The sequence below is a fragment of the Nycticebus coucang genome, chromosome 10 (assembly GCF_027406575.1).
Source record: "Nycticebus coucang isolate mNycCou1 chromosome 10, mNycCou1.pri, whole genome shotgun sequence".
Lineage (NCBI taxonomy): Eukaryota > Metazoa > Chordata > Mammalia > Primates > Lorisidae > Nycticebus > Nycticebus coucang.
Window position 1 is genome coordinate 80,518,880 of NC_069789.1, and position 20,891 is coordinate 80,539,770.

Consider the following 20,891-nt stretch of genomic DNA (forward strand, 5'->3'; position numbering starts at 1 on the left):
GAATACATATATATAGATATCTTTAATTCCAATTATATTAAAATGCACAGGAAAAATGAATAAAAAGCATTAAGATGTTAACAAAAGTTATTTCTCATTGATAAGATATTTTTTCTTTCTTTGCTTTGCTTTTTTTTTTTTTTCTTTCTGAAACAGGGTCTCACTCTGTTTCACAGCTCACAGCAACCTCAAACTCTGGGGCTCAAGCTATCCTCCTGCCTCAGCCTCCCAAATAGCTGGGACTACAGGTACCCACCATGATCCCCAGCTAACTTTTCTATATTTTAGTAGAAATAGGATTTCACTCTTGCTCAGGCTGGTCCCAGCCTCAAAGTGATACTCCTACTGTGGCCTCCCAGAATGCTGGGATTGTATGCCTGAGCCACTGCACCCAGACTTACTTTCTTTCTTGTAATTTTCTTTACATCTAAATTTTCTATAAAGACTCCCCATTATCTTTTAAATCTGATTTGAAAAAAAAGGTTCAATTTAAAAATGAAATATTATGCCAGATTGCTACATCTCTACTATTTATTAACAGTGGGGCTTTCTCCCAGGAGAAATTGCTTCTTGTTTATCCCAATTCTCTCGAACCCAGATCTAGCCGAGGACACGTCAATACAGCTACTAGCAGAGCAAAAAGAAAGGCAGATGCTCACTAGGTATCCCCGACACGAGCTTCAGAGGCCTCAGGACACGCACAGCCCGCAGGGTCCTCAGGTCCACGTGAGTGTTGAAGTGGGTTCCCGCAGTGGCCAGGATGCTGCAGAGAGACACAGAGGGCTCAAGGTTAGCACTGTCTGGCTTTCCCCTGTGGCTCCAAGAGGGAGGCTGGGCTGAAGCAGGATCCGCCTGGAAAGCACAGAGCTGACACCAGCTGTATGTGGGTACACCTGGGCTCAGTTGAATCACCAGTGGTTCCGAGTGGAATTAAATTTAGCCATCTGGGTTTCCCTTTCCAAAGAAGAGTAACTTATCATATTAGAATCCTAGTTCCAAATTGTAAGGAAAACATGAGGTCCCCCACATCTGTCCCACTCCTGTCCCCAAACCTTGCCCCCTACTCTCCTTTCTGACCCTTGCCAAACTCCTTCCTCTCTTTCCAACCTGCCAGACACTCAATTTTTTTGTTTCAAATTTTTCTTAGATTTCCTTGTCTCCTATTTCCCTCAGGAAATTTTTCTGGATTAACTGCACTAAAGTAGTAATTCACTCTTCACCTCGACACTTAGAATTTTTAGCAAACAAATCGATTACGCTAAAGCTCATAATTGGGGAATAACTTTAGTATTCTTCATATTGTATCAGTGTTTTTCTAATTGCCCAAAACCACTCTTTGACCTGGACTGGGTTTCTTTGCTTCCATTTTTCCACTTTCCGAAGCCACATCCAGAAGCACACACTGAAAACCCAAAATCCCTAAGAATCCTATTAGATTGTGTGTACCAAGTACCTTGTCGTAAGGCTCTTATGATTTCATGACATGGCAAGTATTTTGGAGAGACAAAGACATATATGTACATATGTACTTTTAGAAGACTGAGTCAGAACATCTGGGTTTAAGTCCTGACTCTCCACTTCAGAACTGGGTGGCTTGACACAATCACATAATCTCTGGAGTCTCACTTTCCTCATCTACAAAATGAGAGGGTTAGGGTAACATGGCCTAATTGTAAAAACAAAATAACATGGTATTACATATTAAGGGTATTCTGTAAACTAACATATATGACAGACCTGTGTCTAAATCAAAGATTAACAACATTAATTTAACAAAATATTTACTTCCTGATTCTACCATCATCTGAAAGCAGGGACTTAGGGAAATAGAGTCTTCTACACAGTTGTGACTTTATCTTCCAAGGCCAAAGAAAGAAATCAGGGAGGAGGTGATATAACTTCTAATAAGTAGTGGTAGGCAGAGGTCTGAGTACGTTCCCTGACTCTCCTCCGCTGCTGGTGAAGTAGGAATTAAGACCCTCTCTGACAGAGATTTCCCCTAGGGTCTGTGCTCATGGTGACAAAAGAAATGGGAAACAGCTTCTGCTGCTGAAGAGCATGGATATATCTCTGGGGAAGAAGACAGCTTAGACTTTATGAACCCAAAATTGAAGTTCTCCTCCATGGCCTCCCTCTGATTTTGTGGTGTGTCTCTCCATGTGGTTATGTAGAAATATTGCAGCATAACCAGCTGCTAGTAAGGCGTTCATGTAGCATAGGACAGGTGTCAGGTACCTTCCCCTCTGCTGGTCCTGAGAGCGACTGGTGGCAGGAACAGACACCATGGTCTTCTGAACATAGTCAAGTTCACTAACTGCTTCCCATCGGATGCCAGCACTCGGCCCTACCCTGCATATTTTTGCTCATAGTTGTCAGCAGGTCAGAAGAGAATGGAAGCTGCTATGATCCTCACGGCATGGCACAGGTCCTTCCCCCTGTGGCCACACTGCAGTGGCACAGCAGAACAGGAGACAGAGGGGCGTTCTGGGCAATGAGGCCCAAATCATCCTTCCTCAAATAAGTCACCCCGGGAATTCTTCTGCCCTGTATTCCTTCTCCTCTTGATCTGGGAATTTGTTCTCATCCTCCTTGACAAACCAGATCTGCAGCCTCTTTTCTCAGACATATTCCACTGTCCACATCACTGCCTGAAATTACCCTAAAGCAGCAGGCATAGGTTTAGGGCTGCCCAGTAAAATACAGGATGACAAGTTCAATTTGAATAAACAACATAATTTTTAGTGCACTATCTGTATAATGCATGGGATATTCATGGTTTATCTCAAATCTGAAATTTGAATTTAACTGGATATCCTGTGTTTATTGCTAAATTTGGCAACTAAGGTGGTGACCAGAAATGACCAGGTAAAGAGGACAAAATTTTATTTAGTTGTCAGTTCCAGCCCTAAACAAATTTGCAAGTTCCCTTCCGAGAACAGACACAAGCCTTTTAGCATTAGGCCCAGGGTTGTCTCCTGGGCTCCAGAAATGACCTGTTTGCTTCTACCCATAAAAACACCAAAGATGAACTTCATTAACTTCTGAAGGGCAAGTTGTTCATTAGCATCCATGAGAAAAGGCTGATTAACACCAGCAAAGGTGTTAGGTGTTTAACCAGCCCTATGATGAGGAGACCATGAGGAGACAGGAAGGGACTTAATTCAAGCTGGATTACCAGCAGAACTGAGTGAGGGCATCACTCCCAGGGGTTCATACAAATGAGCTACTGTGTCTGCTCAAAAGCATCCCTTACGTGGTCAGTTCCTTCATCTCTCCCCCACTTTACTTCCACCAAAGCCTGTCGTATCCTTCCTATAAAGCATCCCTTGGAGTCCCTTCTTACTCTCTAGCCCCCCTACTGTCAAGAATGTCCCTCCCTTGCCTAAATAATAGGACTGAGACCTCAAGGCCCAGATGACATTGGGCTCCCTCCTTGGAAAAGACCTGCAATCAAAAATAATTGAACCAGGATTCTGAGAAAGGGGAAAATCAAGTTCAAATCCCAGTTCCATCACCTATACTAGCTGACTGATTTTGTGTAATTGCCATGCAGGGCCATGGTTTTCTTAGCTGTAAAATGGGGACAGCGTCTTCCTAAGAGGGTCGATGTAAGGATTAAGAAAGGCAATGCATATAAAATTCTTCACACCATGCTGACAGACTTCGTGCGTGTTCCTGGTCATCAGGAATAGAAACAAATTAAACTACAAATCACCCACCACCACCAAATAAAAGCATATTGAGAGGATCAGGAGTGCATGGAATTGAAGGGCTCCTGGAAGACTGGGCAGGGAAGCAGGGAAGCAGGAACCTTGGGCTGGTGGGGTAGCGAGGTCCCAATTTGAGGAACCTGTGAATGTTACCTAGTAAGTAAAAGGGTCTGTGCAGATGAGATTATGGACACTGAGGTGGTGAGATCTTCCTGAAGTATCCAGGTGGGCCCTAAATGCAATGACAAGTGCCCTGATAACAGAAAGGCAAAGGTAGATTTGAGCAGAGACAGAAGACTCAGGATTGAAGCAGGGTGGTCTGCTAGTTGTCTCTGAAGGAGGAGGAAGGGCCCAAGAACAGAAGAACACAGCCATGCAGCTCTACAAGCTGAGAAGCAAAGAAGGGAATTTTCTCCTAAGGCCTCTGGACAGGAGAGAGGAGAAGCCCAGCTCTGTAAGGCAGAGGGTAAGAGATGAGTAAGAGAGAAGAGAGGAGGGAAGATGGGGGGTGGAAGAGAAAAGGAACGAGAGACCAGCTGACATCCCAAAGAACGAACGGAAGAAAGAAAGGGAGAATGCCAGCCCCAACTTTGGGCTTCTGACTATCTAAGTATTACAAGAATGGAAAAACAAATACCACAAGTACTCACTATTAAATTGGAACTAGTTGATTAACACCCATGGGCTTATGGTAGTAAAACTGAAGGGAAACCAAGCAGGTGAGGTATGGGGGGTAAATTCACGACTAACCGGTACAATGCACACTACCTGGGTGATGGGCACACTTAGAACTTTGACTCAAACTATGCAAAACCAAACCATGTAACCAAAACAATTGTACCCCTGTAATATTATGAAATTTTAAAATAAAAGAAAAGAAATGTGTTGCTGCAAGACACCCAATTTGTGGGGATTTGTTACAGCAGTCACAGGAAACCAACAGAATTGGCAAAGGTCAGAGATTCCAAGAAATCTGATTCCCTGGGCCAATGCAGAGGTTGGTACAGATATAAATATCAACTGCTTAATGTCACAGTGTCACTAGCTAAAGAATAAGAGTCATGGGAAAAAAAAATGCATGTGGTCACACGTCCCCCTGTCCCCAAATCCCCATCACTTCCAAGTAAGATTCCCCACCAAAAAACACATACAATAAAAGATTCTCCCAAAGGGGAGATCAGGGGCCACTGGAGAAGCTGGACAAGGGAGAAATGAAAACAAACCATCTATTACAGCCTGGCTCATAGAAAGTACTTAATTAATAGGTGTTGTAGGGAAGGGAGGAGGGAGGAGAGTGACTGGCAGGATCTCACCTACTGTGCACAGTGTGAGGGTGCTCAGCACGCCCCCTGGGCGAAGGGCTCAACTACAACTTGAACTTTACCTTAGAATTAAAAATAATGTAACCTAAACATCTGTACCCTCGTATTAATCTGAAATATTAAAAAGGTGTTGCAAAGGAAGAAAAGAAAGAATATATCAGTTTCCTTATCTATAAAACAAAGTGGTCAGTTAGAGGGACATGTCAGACACACCTGCCCCAGGCTCTAAAGCCCTGGGAGCCAGTGCCCGCCCAGAGGGTGCTAGACTCCTGCAGCTCACGCCAATCTCCCCTCTACCTCGATGTCCAGAGAGCTGCTCAATGTTTAACTCCGATTACATATTGTTCTTACATCTTAGAACAGAAGTTTGATTGTTAATAGGAATTAGTTGGGATTTTTAATAACTTAGTTCAAAGCCAAAATTCCTTGATGGCAGAAACTGCCTCTCATATCTCCATTTACTAGGGCCTCTTCCCAAAAAGTACACACCAGTGGTGCTCAAAAAGTGCCCTTGACTCAAGGATAAGTGGGCAGCCACACATTCCCACTGGGACAGATTAGATGACAGGACCCATCCACAGATGCATCCCTGGGGCTGGGGCTGGGGCTGGGCCCGTGGCACCCATTGATTGAATATCCTAACTGAGGGAGGTTTAACACATGTGTAAGTAATTATAAGCTACCAAAAATCTACTGAATTAAACATGTTTTACTCTCCATTTCTTTTAAATAAATTTTTGAAAATGTGATTTGATATGGGAATCAATTTCTATAGACTTCATTTTAGCTTTAAAAAAATCCCTGTGTATTAAATAGTTCACACAGAGATAAACAAACAAAAAAATCCACTTTACCAAAATATATATGAGGGATGAAGATGAGGCTGGGAGAAGGAAAACAGATGTCAGGCCCATCCCAATCCCCAGCCTCTGCCAGCTGCCTCTTCCTTCCTATCCTCACCATGGTGGATACCACTCCACCCTAGAGCCCAGGACTACTGAACATATGCCATGTGACAGCACTGGCCTTATGACAGTCTGAAGATGGCAATGGTGTATGAAGCTTATTGAAAGAGACAGACATTCCACAGATCACAATTATAGCAGGTGGAAGGTCAGAGGAGGAAATGTCACTATGGAAGTCACAGGGGGGCTCAAAGACGAAGCAGGAAACAATGTGGCAAGAGCATCCCAGATGCAGGAAAGGGCACACACAGAGGCCCAGAGGCAGCGAGGAGACCTGGGTATTTAAAAGACTGGAACAAGGCCAGTATGGCTGGAACCAAGTGAACCAGGACAGACTGGAAAATGAAAAGTCTAGAAAGAGACTGGGAAAGGAAGACTTCATCAGCTGTGTTAGGGGTGTGGACCAAGTCCAGCAGTGTCCAGAGAGCTCCATGCTTAAATTTGCTGATGGAACATCAGGTTAACCACACTGCTTCTCTGAGCTCAAAAGAATTTCCCTCATCTCGCATTGGTCTCTCCCCTTTTCTGCAAGCCCCAGTTTCTATAACTGGGCATACCTTGGTCTCTGTGCCTGAATTGTCACCACCTTCTAACCCACAGGCCCTGATTAATTCCTGTCCCCTCTACAGCAGTAACCCCTGAGGGAAGAATATCTATACAGTCATACATACTGGGAGGCTGGGCATCCAGAGAAGAGGAGAATCTAGATCTGTCTAAGGAAACCATCCATCATCCTAGGGAGTGACTGGTTTAGAGGTGGGCAGCTGACAGGTAATGTAACCCAGGCCACGGGATTAGAAAGGAAAATACAACTCAGGGCTTCGATTGACCTGTGTTCTAGAACAAAAGCAAAAGCATATATAAAGCATGATTTCCGAACCTTTTTGATCACAACCTACATTAAGAAATAAATCTGACATCACAATCCAGAATGCATATATGAGATGCACACATAACATTATAAAACAGTAATTATTCTTTCTAAGTGTGGTGTACCCCTATTTTTTCTTTAGCTCTTCCTCTTTTATATTTCATGCTGGTTGCATCCAAATAAATTGATTTCATGGCCCTCTAATTGGGGTTCAACCACATTTTGAAAAACCTAGGCATAGAGACCAGCCAATGCACATTCACACTCTCTCTCCAAGGCAGTGTTTTGCAACCCTTTTTATCTCATGGCACACTTGAACCTATAAGCGTGGTTAAACTGTAGCACACTTAAATTATGTTGATTATAAAAAAGTAAAAAGAAATAATATACTTACTGTACTTTGAACTTTTTTCAAAAATAATTTAATTAATGATATTTAAAAATTTCCGGGCGGCGCCTGTGGCTCAGTCAGTAGGGCGCCAGCCCCATATACTGAGGGTTGCGGGTTCAAGCCCGGCCCCGGCCAAACTGCAACCAAAAAATAGCCGGGCGTTGTGGTGGGCGCCTGTAGTCCCAGCTACTTGGGAGGCTGAGGCAAGAGAATCGCTTAGGCCCAGGAGTTGGAGGTTGCTGTAAGCGGTGTGAGGCCACGGCACTCTACCGAGGGCCATAAAGTGAGACTCTGTCTCTACAAAAAAAAATTCCGCAGCATAAGGTGGCGCCTGTGGCTCAGTGAGTAGGGCGCTGGCCCCATATACCGAGGGTGGTGGGTTCAAACCCAGCCCCAGCTGAACTGCAACCAAAAAATAGCTGGGCGTTGTGGCAGGCGCCTGTAATCCTAGCTGCTCGGGAGGCTGAAACAGGAGAATCGTGGAAGTCCAAGAGCTAGAGATTGCTGTGAGTCCTGTGACATCATGGCACCCTACTGAAGGTGGTAAAGTGAGACTCTGTCTCTACAAAAAAAAAAAAAAATTTCCGCAGCACACCTAAGATGATCCTCTAGTGTGCCATGACACAGAGTTTGAAAATCAGTGCTCTAAGGAGACTGTTCTAAAGAGAACATGATAGGCCAGCATGGATGGCTGCCTTAACAGCACCATGAGCTTCTTGGTATTTTCCCAGAATGATAAACAGTTTCCCTCAAAAGATTTTGCTGTGCTTTTCTAAGAACTGCATTCTAGCAGAAAAACTATTGCCTCTTATCATAACTGGAGTAGCAGTAACATCTTGCTACCTTCCAGCATTGGCAATCTTAAAGACGGATCACACAGACATGCACATACACACACACCTTAAAACTGCCATGGGGCAGTTATCTATTTCTGGTTAGTTTTTGTTTGGTTGGTTGGTTTTGGGCTTGGTCATGTGTCTCATCCCACATTTATGGCTATTAGTTAATTTCTGGACAAATTGGAGCATGGACTTTCTTTTAAGACCACAGAAAATAAATGATAACCAAGAATCCCTAATATATCTTGGAAGGAAGGGAAGAAAGATAGGGTCAACCTGCCCTTTCCCATAGAGAAAACCTGTACCATCTCTAGGAAAGAACAAGTGGTTCTGTATTTGACTCAAGTAAGGCAACCCCTTCTGGAATTTACACTTGGGGTCTCAATTAAATTTCAGCAGAATCATAGTGGTTATGAAGTGGTCCCAAAATGTATCTCTTGATGAGAAGAAAAATCATGGCCCCCAAAGTCCTCTCTGTCCTCTCCCACCCAAAAGAAATCTCAATAATCAAACCATCATACCAAGGAGAATAGGTTGTATTGACATTTGGGGACAAATAATTCTTGTTTGTGGGAAGCTGCCTATGCCTAGAGTATTCAGTAGCATCAGCAACCTCTACCTACTAGATACTGGTAGCAATCTCTCCCACTAAGTACCCCAACCTCCATTTATGACAACCAAAAGTGTCTCCAGACATTGTCAACGTCCTCTTGGGGCAAAATTCACCCCCTAGGTTCACTGTCTCAAATAGTGACTCCTTCAAACTGAGCAAGGCGTTATAGCCTGATTAAAGGCAACGACATGTGTTTTACAACCGGTCCCTATCTGCCCCGGGAGGAAATACACACAACCCCTCTTTCTGCCTTTCTCTTTACACACCTCCTAGGAAGTGTTTAAAGCTTGATCCCAACTTGCATCCAAAAGAAGCGTTTCCCCAAATGATGCCAGAAGAAGAATACAGAAATACACAAAGAAGGGTTTTGTTTCCTCAACTATGGTATAATAGAAATAAAGGTCAAGTTCCTTCCAGAACCCTACTAGAGTTTTTTTCTCTTTTCTGAGAAAGACCTTGATTATTCACTCAGACACTTCAAGGAGAAATGTCAAGACATGGGGAGAAACTCTACAACTGTCATTCAGGCCCACGTGACAATGATGAAAATAAAAACACTTCATTGTACTAGTTTGCAGCCCCACCAGTGTAAAAGTGTTCCTTTCTCTCCACATCCATGCCAGCATTTGCAGTTTTGGAGATTTTTCAAGATTCTCGTTGGGGTTAGATATCTCAGGGTGGTTTTGATTTGCATCTCTCTAGTAATTAGGGACAATGAGCATTTTTTTTCATGTTTGCTAGCCATTCGTCTGTCTTCTTTAGAGAAGGGTTCTATTCATGTCTCTTACCCATTGATATATGGGATCGTTGACTTTTTTCATGTGGATTAATTTGAGTTCTCTATAGATCCTAGTTATCAAGCTTTTGTCTGATTCAAAATATGAAAATATCCTTTCCCATTGTGTAGGTTGTCTATTTGCTTTGGTTATTGTCTCCTTAGCTGTATAGAAGCTTTTCAGTTTAATTAAGTCCATTTGTTTATTTTTGTTGTTGTTGCAATTGTCACAGAAGTCTTCTTCATAAACTCTGTCCCCAGGCCGATATCATCAAGTGTCTTTCCTAATGCTTTCTTTGAGGATTTTTATCATTTCATGCCTTAAATTTAGATCTTTTATCCATCTTGAATCAATTTTAGTGAGTGGAGAAAGGTGTGGGTCCAGTTTCAGTCTTTTGCATGTGGATATCCAGTTCTCCCAGCACCATTTATTGAATAGGGATTCTTTTCCCCAGTGTATGTTCTTGTTTGGTTTATTGCAGATTAGGTGGCTGTAAGATGTTAGTTTCATTTTCTGGTTTTCTATTCAATTCCAAATGTCTATGACTCTATTTTTGTGCCAGTACCATGTTGTTTTGACCACTGTGGCCTTGTAGCACAGCCTAAAGTCTGGTATGCTGATGCCCGTGGCTTTGTTTTTTTACAGGGTTTTTACAGGGTTTTTTCTGGTTCCATACAAAACGAAGAATTATTTTTTCCAAGTCTTAAAAGTATGATGTTGGTATGTTAATAGGGATGGCATACTGGGCATCTACCCAGAAGGAAAAAAATCCTTTTATCATAAGGACACTTGCACTAGACTGTTTATCACAGCTTAATTTACAATCTCCAAAATGTGGAAACAGCCTAAATGCCCACCAACCCAGGAATGGATTAATAAGCTGTGGCATATGTATACCATGGAATACTATTCAGCCATTAAAAAAGATGGAGACTTGACGTGTTTTTTATTAACCTGGATGGAGGTGGAACACATTGTTCTTAGTAGAGCATCACAAGAATGAAGGAGCATGAATCCTATGTACTTAATTATCATATGAGGACAATTAATGACCTAGTACATGGTGGGGGTGGGGGAAGGGGAGAGCAGAGAGAGGGAAGGAGGGGGTTGGGGGTCTCAGTATGTGACACACCTTCTGGGGCAAGACACAATTATAAGAGGGACTTTACCTAACAAATGCAATCAGTATAACCTGGTTTCTTATACCCTCAATGAATCCCCAACAATAAAAAAATAATAATAAAATAAAATATACTTCACTGTTGTTTCACAGTTTACATAGCCCTGTTCCATACAGGTACCACTCTCTCTATTTTATAAGCTTGAGAATTAAGGCTGGCTAGTGCAAGGTCACTGAGACAGTAATTAAATGGTCAACTGAGACTCAAACCCAAAAAGTTAGATTCCAAATTTGGAGTGCTTTCAGTAGCTACAAACGATAATGGTGAATAGCTAGAAATACATCCCAAAGGTACGCATACCTGACAAATGCTTTCTCAGGACAACCACAGAGTTGCCTCTGTGCAAGGCCTTGTGGTGCCCTATGATTGCAATATCAAACAAATGTTACCAAAAGTGTGCTTCAGAGAATTGGCAAAAAAAGGAGAATTGCTGGAGAGGGAAATCCTGCATTATAAGAACTCACTAAGATAAATACATGTTCTTTCAGTTGTTTCCCTAGTAGCGGTGAGGGATTTCTGTTGTTCTACTACCCACACACTTGCTCTCCCCAGGTCCTCCTAAGGACTAGGGATAAGCATTGTGAGATGACTAGTCAGGGACAGAGCAGGACCTAGCCAAGGAAAACAATTCAGCTAATTATCTGAGTGAGGGCCAGGTCTGCCCTTGTTACCAGGTTCCACAGACCAGCTGTGTCATCCAGCACTGCCCATACAGCCTACCCTGGTGTTTGTACAGCCAGTCTCCTCCTTCAACGAGGATATCACATACATACAGGTCTTCCCTAAAATTACAATGTTCTGACATGGCACAGCTGGCCCCAGTTAACAGGCAGACGCTCCTTCCCTGGGATGTTTGCACTTACGACTAACAGAGTTTGGTTGATTTCTTCTGAAGCAGCTGAAGACATAAAATAAAAGGCACACGTCCTGTTGCTGTCCATGTTTTCTCACACAAAAGAAAGCTGACCACAGTGAGCTTGAGTTAAAGGAATAAAGGTGACCCCACAGAGGAGAGAGGGAATGAAAGAAGGAAGGAGTTCATCTGGAGCTGAGTTCTGTCCCTGAGATTTTACCCCCCAGCCATTCCCTGATGCTTCCTGTAGTGTGGTGGTTCTCCGAGACATCCCTTCCCTGAAAAGCCTGCTCAAACTAGTCCAAGTTAAGTTTCTGTCATTCACAATAATCCATTCACCTATTCTTTTCTTTTTTTGAGACACAGTCTCACTATGTTGCCCTTGGTAGAGTGCCGTGGCGTCACAGCTCACAGCAATCTCAAACTCTTGGGCTTAAGTGATTCTGTTGCCTCAGCCTCTCAAGTAGCTGGGACTACAGGCACCTGCCACAACGCCCGGCTATGTTTTTCTTTAGAGATGGGGTCTTGCTCTTGCTCAGGGGGTTTCGAACTCCTGAGCTCAAGCAATCCACCAAATTACTAGGATTACAGGTGGTGTGAGCTACCATGCCCAGCCTACCACTCACCTATTTTATCTAGATCAGTGGTTCCAACCTTCCTAATGCCATGGCCCTTTAATACAGTTCCTGTGGGTCACAACCCACAGGTTGAGAACTGCTGATATAGATAAAAAGCCAAAGTGAAAGTTGATATAACTGGCATGGCCAGACCCACAAAAGCTAAGAGAGATACCAGCATAGCTCATTTTATTGGGCTTTGCTTTATTGCACTTCAGAGATACTGTGGTTTTTTATTTTTACAAATTGAAAGTTTGTGGCAACCCTGTATTAAGCAAGCCTACCTGCCCCATTTTTCCAACAGCACATGCTCATTTGGTGTCTCCGCATCACACCTGGGTCATAATATTTTGATTTTTTCCATTACCATTACATCTGTCATGGTGATCTATGATCAGTGATCTTTGATGCTACTATTGTAATTGTTTTAAGGTGCCATGAATTGTGCCCAGAAAACTTAATAAATGTTGTGTGTGTCCTGACTGCCCCACCAACCAGCCTTGCCCTTCTCTCTCTCTGCCCTTCTCTCTCTCTCACTCTCCTTGAGCTGCCTATTCCCTGAGATACAACAATGTTGAAATTAGGCCAGTTAGTAACTCTGTGGCCTCTAAGTTTTCAAGTAAAAGGAAAAGTTACATGTCTCTCACTTTAGATCAAAAGCTAGAAATTATTAAGCTTAGTGAGGAAGGTATGTCAAGAACTGAGCTAGGTTAAAAGCGAGGCCTCTTATACCCATTTGGCAACTTGTGAATGCAAAGGAAGAGTTCTTGGAGAATATTTAAAAAATCCCAAAAGTTTGAGTGGTCTGGATAGAAGGTCAAACCAACCACATATGACAAAGCCCAATCCAAACTGAGACCCTAACACTCTTTTTCTTTTTATTTTTTTATTTTTTGTAGAGACAGAGTCTCACTGTACTGCCCTCGGTAGAGTGCCGTGGCCTCACACAGCTCACAGCAACCTCCAGCTCTTGGGCTTAAGCGATTCTCTTGCCTCAGCCTCCCGAGCAGCTGGGACTACAGGAGCCCGCCACAACGCCCGGCTATTTTTTGGTTGACAGTTTTGGCCGAGGCCGGGTTTGAACCCTCTACCCTCCGTATATGGGGCTGGCGCCCTACTCACTGAGCCACAGGCGCCACCCTGAGACCCTAACACTCTTAAATTCCATAAAGGCTGAGAGCAGCAAAGAAACTGCAGAAGAAAATCTGGAAGCTAGCAGAAGTTGGTTCACGACGTTTAAGGAAAGAAATTATTTCCATAACATAAAAGTGCAAGGTGAAGCAGCAAGTGCTGACGCATTAATAGAACCTGCAGTTGTCCAGAAAATCTAGCCAAGATAACTGATGATGGTGGCTACACTAAACAGATTTTCAGTGTGGATGAAACAGCCCTATATTGGAAGAAGACGCCATGTAGGGCTTTCATAGCTAGAGAGAGGAAATCAATTCCTGGCTTCAAAGTGCCAAAGGACAGGCTGACTCTCTTGTGAGGGGCTACTGCAGCTGGTGACTAAGTGAAAGCCACCTCCCATTCACCATGCCAGCAATCCTAAGGCCTCTAAAAGTTATGTTAAATCTACTCCATCTGTGCTTTTTAAGTGGCACAACAAAGCTAGACTAGAGAACATCTGTTTATAGCATGGTTTACTGAAAGTTTTAAGCCCCCTGCTGAGACCTACTGATCAGAAAAAAAGATTCCTTTCAAATTTATTACTATTCACTGGCAATGCACCTGGTCACCCAAGACCTTGGAGATATGCAAGGAAATTAACATTGTTTTCATGCCTGCTAACATACCATCCATTCTGTAGCCCCTGGATGGAGGATTAATATGGTAAGGTTCCAGCTACTGTAGACAGTGATTCCTTTGGTGGTCTAGGCAAAATAAATAGAAAACCTTCTGGAAAGGATTCATCATTCTAGACGCCATTAAGAACATTCACGATTCAAAAGAAGAGGTCAGGGAGGGGAGGGGGAAGAGCGGGAGGAGGAAGAGTATTTGGTGGGACCTTACCTAATGTGCACAATGCAATGGTACATTTCAAAACTATTGAGAGTAGAGTATAAATGACTTACCACAACAAATAAGTAAGTGAGGTGAGGGTTATGTTAATCAGTTTGATGTAAGCATTCCACATTGTATATCAAATCAGCATACTATACTCCATAAATGCATTAATGCACAGTTATGATTTAATAAAATATAAATCATAAATAAATAATACACTATTTTATTTTGAAGAATATCAAATCAAATATCAAATATCACATGTACATATATAGATATACAATAAAAATTTAAGAATGCTATAATTATAAATCAAGAGATGAATGGTAAATGTTTTTAAAATTCTTCATTGACTAAAAGTAAAATAATTGTGTATATATGCTTATGTAGCATACGTATACCTATTAATCAATCAAAGTAAGTCAAAATGACAGAGAAAAAACAGAAAAGTAGGATAAAATACACATACTTAATAAAGGAGTGCATTTAAACTACATATATTGAAAATTACTTTAAAGGAAAATGAGCAAAATGCTTAAATTGGAAGACAAAAGTTCTTGGCCTAAATAAAAAAATAAAGCCAAGTGTAGGAGATTAAAAAAAAAAAAATCAACATAAACAGAAGTTTAGAAGAAAAGTATTTCAGCTCTCATGGATGACCTTGAAAGGTTCAAGACTTCACGGAGGAAACAGCTACAGAAGGAGTGGAAAGGACAAGAAAACCAGAATTAATAGTAGAAACTAAGTATGTGACTAAATTGGGGAATCTTATAAAAGTTTAACAGAAGAGTTGCTTCTTATGGATGAGCAAACAAAGTGGTTTACGAAGATGGAAACTACTCCTGCTGAAGATGCTATGAGCACTGTTAAAATGACAATAAAGAATTTAGACTATGACATGCAATTAGTTGATAAAGCAGCAGGAGGGCTTATGAGGATTGACTGCAATTTTGAAAGAAGTTCTACTGTGGGTAAAATGCTATCAAACAGCATCACAGGCTCCAGAGAAATCTTTTGGGAAAGGAAGAGTCAGTGGATGTGGCAAACTTCATTCTTCTCTTATTTTAATAAATAGCCACAGCTACCCCCAACCTTTAGCAAACAGCACTCTGATCAGTCAGCAGCCATCAGCATCAAGGCAAGACCCTCCTCCAGCAAAAAGATTACTACTCCCTGAAGGCTTAGAATAATCAGCAGCAGTTTTTAGCCACAAGGCATTTTTTAATTAAGACATATATACTGTGTTTTCATGCATAGTGCTTCTGTATGCTTGATAGTCTACTGTATATTTATATTGAAACATAACTTTTATACGCACTAGGACAAAAGAATTCATGTGACTCACTTTATTGGATTATTTGCTTCACTGCAGTGGTGGGAAACTGAACCCACAATATCTCTGAGGTGTGCCTGTATATGAAAAATAAGGAAAAACTCAGAACTAGGACCCTGGCATGAAGTCAACATACCAATTAGAGAATGTGCATGCTTTTTTCTTGGTATCATCTTAGCAAGTGGCTCAATTTCTAAGATAATGAAACAATGCTCCCTCATTAGCTTCTGAAAGAGTATAATTCTAAAATTACACTTTTTCTTAATCTTCGAGAGAGCAAGCGTCGTCTTCCCAACACATGAAACTCTGATGAGTGTGTTAACACGGGGAGGGTAGTTGATCAAAAAAATCCTGCCAAGTGGGAGGTGGAAAAAACCCTAACGTAGTGTTATGGGGCATAAAGAGGCTTTTTTATTTATTTGTTTTTTGACAGTCTGAGAAACAACAGACTCAAAAGAATCTGTTTCAGGTTATAAAACCTCCTCAAATCTATGACTCTTTCAGAGATAAATCACAGATCCATAAATTTTAGAAAAAAACATATCTGTCCATTGTTCTGCTTTCCTAGTTCTGCCTACAATGCCTAAGAGATTGATCCACCTGACAAGCATATGCCACCTGTCTTTTAGCATGACAAGTATTAAAAAAATATACCCAGACAATTTCCCATACTTGGATAGAAGACAACCCTACAATTACAGTGTTTGATGAAGAAGCAGCCATAGAGTTGTTATAAAATATCAACTGTCTGTACAGCCCCAAAGTGAACTAGGCTATTTGTCAGAGAAAACAAAATGCTTTTTACTTCTTAGAGTCATTAAACCAAAATTCATTCTAGTACTTCTGAGTCATATTGCACCCAATACCGTCTATTTAGAATACAATTAAATACAAGCAATTTTAATAATTAAAAAGAATTGTGCATATATACAGGAACTGTTTGTTTCCCAAATCTATTTGATAGAGACATGTGGGCACAAGGTAAGTGATTTGAATTACACTTGCATTGTGTATAAATAAAATGGTGAGTTGTTGAAGGAATCAAGAGGTTACTGTCATGACAGGGAAATGAAGTGGCACTGCCATTTTCTCAGAGAAGAATGTAAAAAAAAACACCTATTTCTAGAAAGGGACAAAACATGGCGTTTATCAATCATGGTGTCTAGACAAAGTGCTGCCTCCCTAGAAGTGCTGGAACCAGTGTCCAAGTTTAACTTGAGGGCACTGATCTTTCTCTTCAGCTCTGAAGTTATTTTTACCTTGCCAGCTATGCAAATAAGCTCATGGCCTCTGAGCATGAAAGAAACCAGGCTGAGAGCAAGTTAATATTTTATGAAAATGTTGTAAACTGCCAACCCTAACACTGAGCTTCACAGACTCTAGAACTGACCCTGTGTAGACAGAACCATGGCAAACTTCTGTATCAATCTAGTACCAAAAAAGGCAAGGTGCAGATAATTCACAAAAGAAACAGGCTACTTAATAATTGCACAACAAAAGGTCCATAGTTTTAAGATAGACTCCCACTGAATTAAAGATTTAAACTTAGGACACGAAACTATAAAAATACTAGAAGAGAGTGCAGGGAAAACCCTTGAAGAAATCGGTCTGGGCGAATATTTTATGAGGAGGACACCCTGGGCAATTGAAGCAGCTTCAAAAATACACTACTGGGACCTGATCAAACTAAAAAGCTTCTTCACAGCCAAGAACACAGTAAGTAAAGCAAGCAAACAGCCCTCAGAATGGGAGAAGATATTTGCAGGTTATGTCTCCGACAAAGGTTTAATAACCAGAATCCACAGAGAACTCAAATGTATAAGCAAGAAAAGAACAAGTGATCCCATCGCAGGCTGGGCAAGGGACTTGAAGAGAAACTTCTCTGAAGAAGACAGGCGCACGGCCTACAGACATATGAAAAAATGCTCATCATCTTTAATCATCAAAGAAATGCAAATCAAAACTACTTTGAGATATCATCTAACTCCAGTAAGATTAGCCCATATCACAAAATCCCAAGACCAGAGATGTTGGCGTGGATGTGGAGAAAAGGGAACGCTTCTACACTGCTGGTGGGAATGCAAATTAATACATTCCTTTTGGAAAGATGTTTGGAGAACACTTAGAGATCTAAAAATAGATCTGCCATTCAATCCTATAATTCCTCTACTAGGCATATACCCAGAAGACCAAAAATCACATCATACAAAATATTTGTACCAGAATGTTTATTGCAGCCCTATTCATAATTGCTAAGTCATGGAAAAAGCCCAAGTGCCCATCGATCCACAAATGGATTAATAAATTGTGGTATATGTACACCATGGAATATTATGCAGCCTTAAAGAAAGATGGAGACTTTACCTCTTTCATGTTTACATGGATGGAGCTGGAACATATTCTTCTTAGGAAAGTATCTCAAGAATGGAAGAAAAAGTATCCAATGTACTCAGCCCTACTATGAAACTAATTTATGGCTTTCACATGAAAGCTATAACCCAGTTACAACCTAAGTATAGGGGGAAGGGGTAAAGGGAGCGGAGGGAAGCTGGAGGTGGGCAGAGGGAGGGTGATTGGTGAGATTACACCTGCGGTGCATCTTACAAGGGTATATGTGAAACTTAGTAAATGTGGAATGTAAATGTCTTAGCACAATAACTAAGAAAATGCCAGGAAGGCTATGTTAACCAGTGTGATGAAAATGTGTCAAACGGTCTATGAAACCAGGGTATGGTGCCCCATGATCACATTAATGTACACAGCTATGATTTAATTAAAAAAAGAAGTCCATAGTTTCATTAAGAAGAAAAAATTCAAATTAAAACAACACAATTGCCTATCCCACCTATCAAACTGCCACAGCTAGGAGGACCGTAAATGGGTGCAGGCATTGTGACAAGCTCTTAGACACTGAGTGTATAAGGATATTGACAACATTCAGTCTCTTTGACCCAGTAGTTTTAGCAAACTACTTTAAGTACATACTCCAAAATGAGGGCAAATTATTATATACAATGTTGTTCATAGCAGCATTATTTACTGATAAGAAAATTAAAAATCACCTAGAACTATAATAAAACAAACAACCCAATTTAAAAAAGGCCACAAGAAGTGAGCAGTCACTTCAGCAAGGAAAGATGTGGACAGTAAACAAGAACATGAAAAAATACAACATCATTAACCATTAAGGAAATGCAAGTTACAGCCTCAATGGTTATTACTGCACCCCTATTAGACAGCTAAAACAAAAACAAAACAATGAAAAACCCAACAATACCGAATGCTGTTAAGAATGTGGAGCAACTGGAACTCTCAAACATCGCGGATGAGGATGAAAAACAGCACATTCCAAAACTATTCTGGAGAAACAGTGTGGCAGCTCCTTATGGAGTTGCACATACACCTAACCATTATGACCCAGCAATGAATGATTTAATTGATCACAGCTATGTCCATAATTGCCCCAAATTGAAACCAATCCAATGTCTCTCAGCTGATAAACAAACAAGCTGTGGTACATCTGTAAAAGTGAGTATCAGGCAGCAATAAAAAGAAATGAACTGCGTAGTATTGGTCTATGCAATAACACGGATGAATCTCAAAGGCATGATGCTGAATGCATGAAGCCAGAAACGCCACTGCCATCTCTATTTACGTGGCATTCTAGAAAAGGCAAAACTATAAAAACAAACAAATCAGTAGTTGTTAGGGACTGGGAATGAGGAGAGAGTATTAACTAGAAAGGGGCTTATGGGAACTTTTGGGGTGTATTTGGTATCTTGATTATGGTACTAGCCAGCTAACTATACATTTTTCAAAACACACAGAGTTGTATATCTAAAAAAGATGGATTTCACTGTATGCAAATTATACCCTACTAAACTTGACTTCATAAAAGATCACAATCCTTAGTATATTTTTAATTGTGGTAAAATACACATAACAGAAAATTTACCATTTTAAACTTTTTTTATTGTAGAGTTCTGTGGCATTAAGTACATTCACACTGTTGTACAACCATTACCACCATCTATCCCCAGAACTCTTCCATTTTCTCCAGCTGCAACTCCATACTATTAAACAATAGCTCCCCCTCCCACCAGCTATCCTCTCTAATTTCGATTTCTATGAATTTGACAAACTTAAGTACTTAACATAAATGGAATCATAATATCTGTCCTTTTGTGCCTGGCTTATTTCACTTAGCATGATGTCTTCAAGGTTTATCCACGTTGTAGCACCTATCAGGACTGCCCTCCTTTTTAAGGCTGAGTACTATTCCACTGCGTGTGTAGACCTCATTTTGTCCATCCATCTATCCATAGATGCTTAGGTTGCTTCCACATTTTGGCTGTTGCGAGTAATGCTGCTGTGAATGCAGGTAAACAAATCTGTTCAAGTCTTTGCTTTCACTTCCTTTGGGTGTACACCAATAAGCAGAACTGCTAAATAATACAGTAATTCTATGTTTCATTTTTTGAGGCCCCGCCACACAAAGAGGCCTTAGAGTAGCAATCTCTAACCTTTTTGGCACCCAAGACCGGTCTCATGGAAGACAACTTTTCCATAGGGGGTTGGAGGGTGGGCATTAGATTCTTAAATGGAGAGCTCAACCCCTCCCACATGCAGTTTACGCTCCTAGGAGAATCTGATGCTGCTGCTCATCTGACAGGAGGTGGAGCTCAGGTGAAGATCTGAGTAGCGTGGAGCAGGTGTAAATACAGATGAAACTTTGATTGCTGGCCCACTGCTTACCTCCTAATAGGCCACAGACCTGTACTGGCCCAGGGTAAGAACAGCATCCTTAGAATTTCAACAATCAGGGAATAGTTGAGGATAGCACAGTGCACTCAGTGCAGTATCACGTAGCCTTTTAAATGTTATTTCTGCAGTTTTTTTTTTTTTTTAGACAGAGTCTCACTTTATTGTCTTCGGTAGAGTGCCATGGCATCACAGCTCACAGCAACCTCAAACTCTTGGGCTCAAGCAATTCACTTGTCTCAGCCTCCCAAGAAGCTGGGACTACAGGCACCCATCATGACGCCTGGCTATTTTTTAAGGTCTCACACTTGCTCAGTCTGATCTTGAACCTGTGCGCTCAGGCAATCCACCCACCTCAGCCTCCCAGAGTGCTAGGATTACAGGTATGAGCCACTGCGCCCGGCCTTCTGCAGAACTTTTAATAATGTGGATCACAGCTTCATATAGTCTTAAGAGGACAAGCAGTATTATTTTAAGGAAAAAAATATTTTACCTACAATATAAATTCAAAAGTGCAAAATGTATAAAAAATAAAAAAGACTCAAAAGCAATACACCAAAATGATAACAGGGATTATCTTTAGGTGGGAGGATTGCAGGTTCTCTGTATTTTTATTGTGCTTATCTGTGGTTTTGAGATTTTTTCTTCTATA

The 20,891-nt window shown here is 41.3% G+C and overlaps 1 protein-coding gene across 1 annotated transcript in view; it reads right to left on the minus strand.

The window, feature by feature from the left end:
- Positions 1-20,891, minus strand: part of CACNA1E (calcium voltage-gated channel subunit alpha1 E) — a 514,949-nt gene that overhangs the window by 246,295 nt on the left and 247,763 nt on the right. Inside the window, exon 6 of the mRNA XM_053606843.1 lies at positions 660-763. Within this exon, the coding sequence (XP_053462818.1) occupies positions 660-763 (104 nt within the window). The remainder of the gene's footprint in view (positions 1-659; positions 764-20,891) is intronic.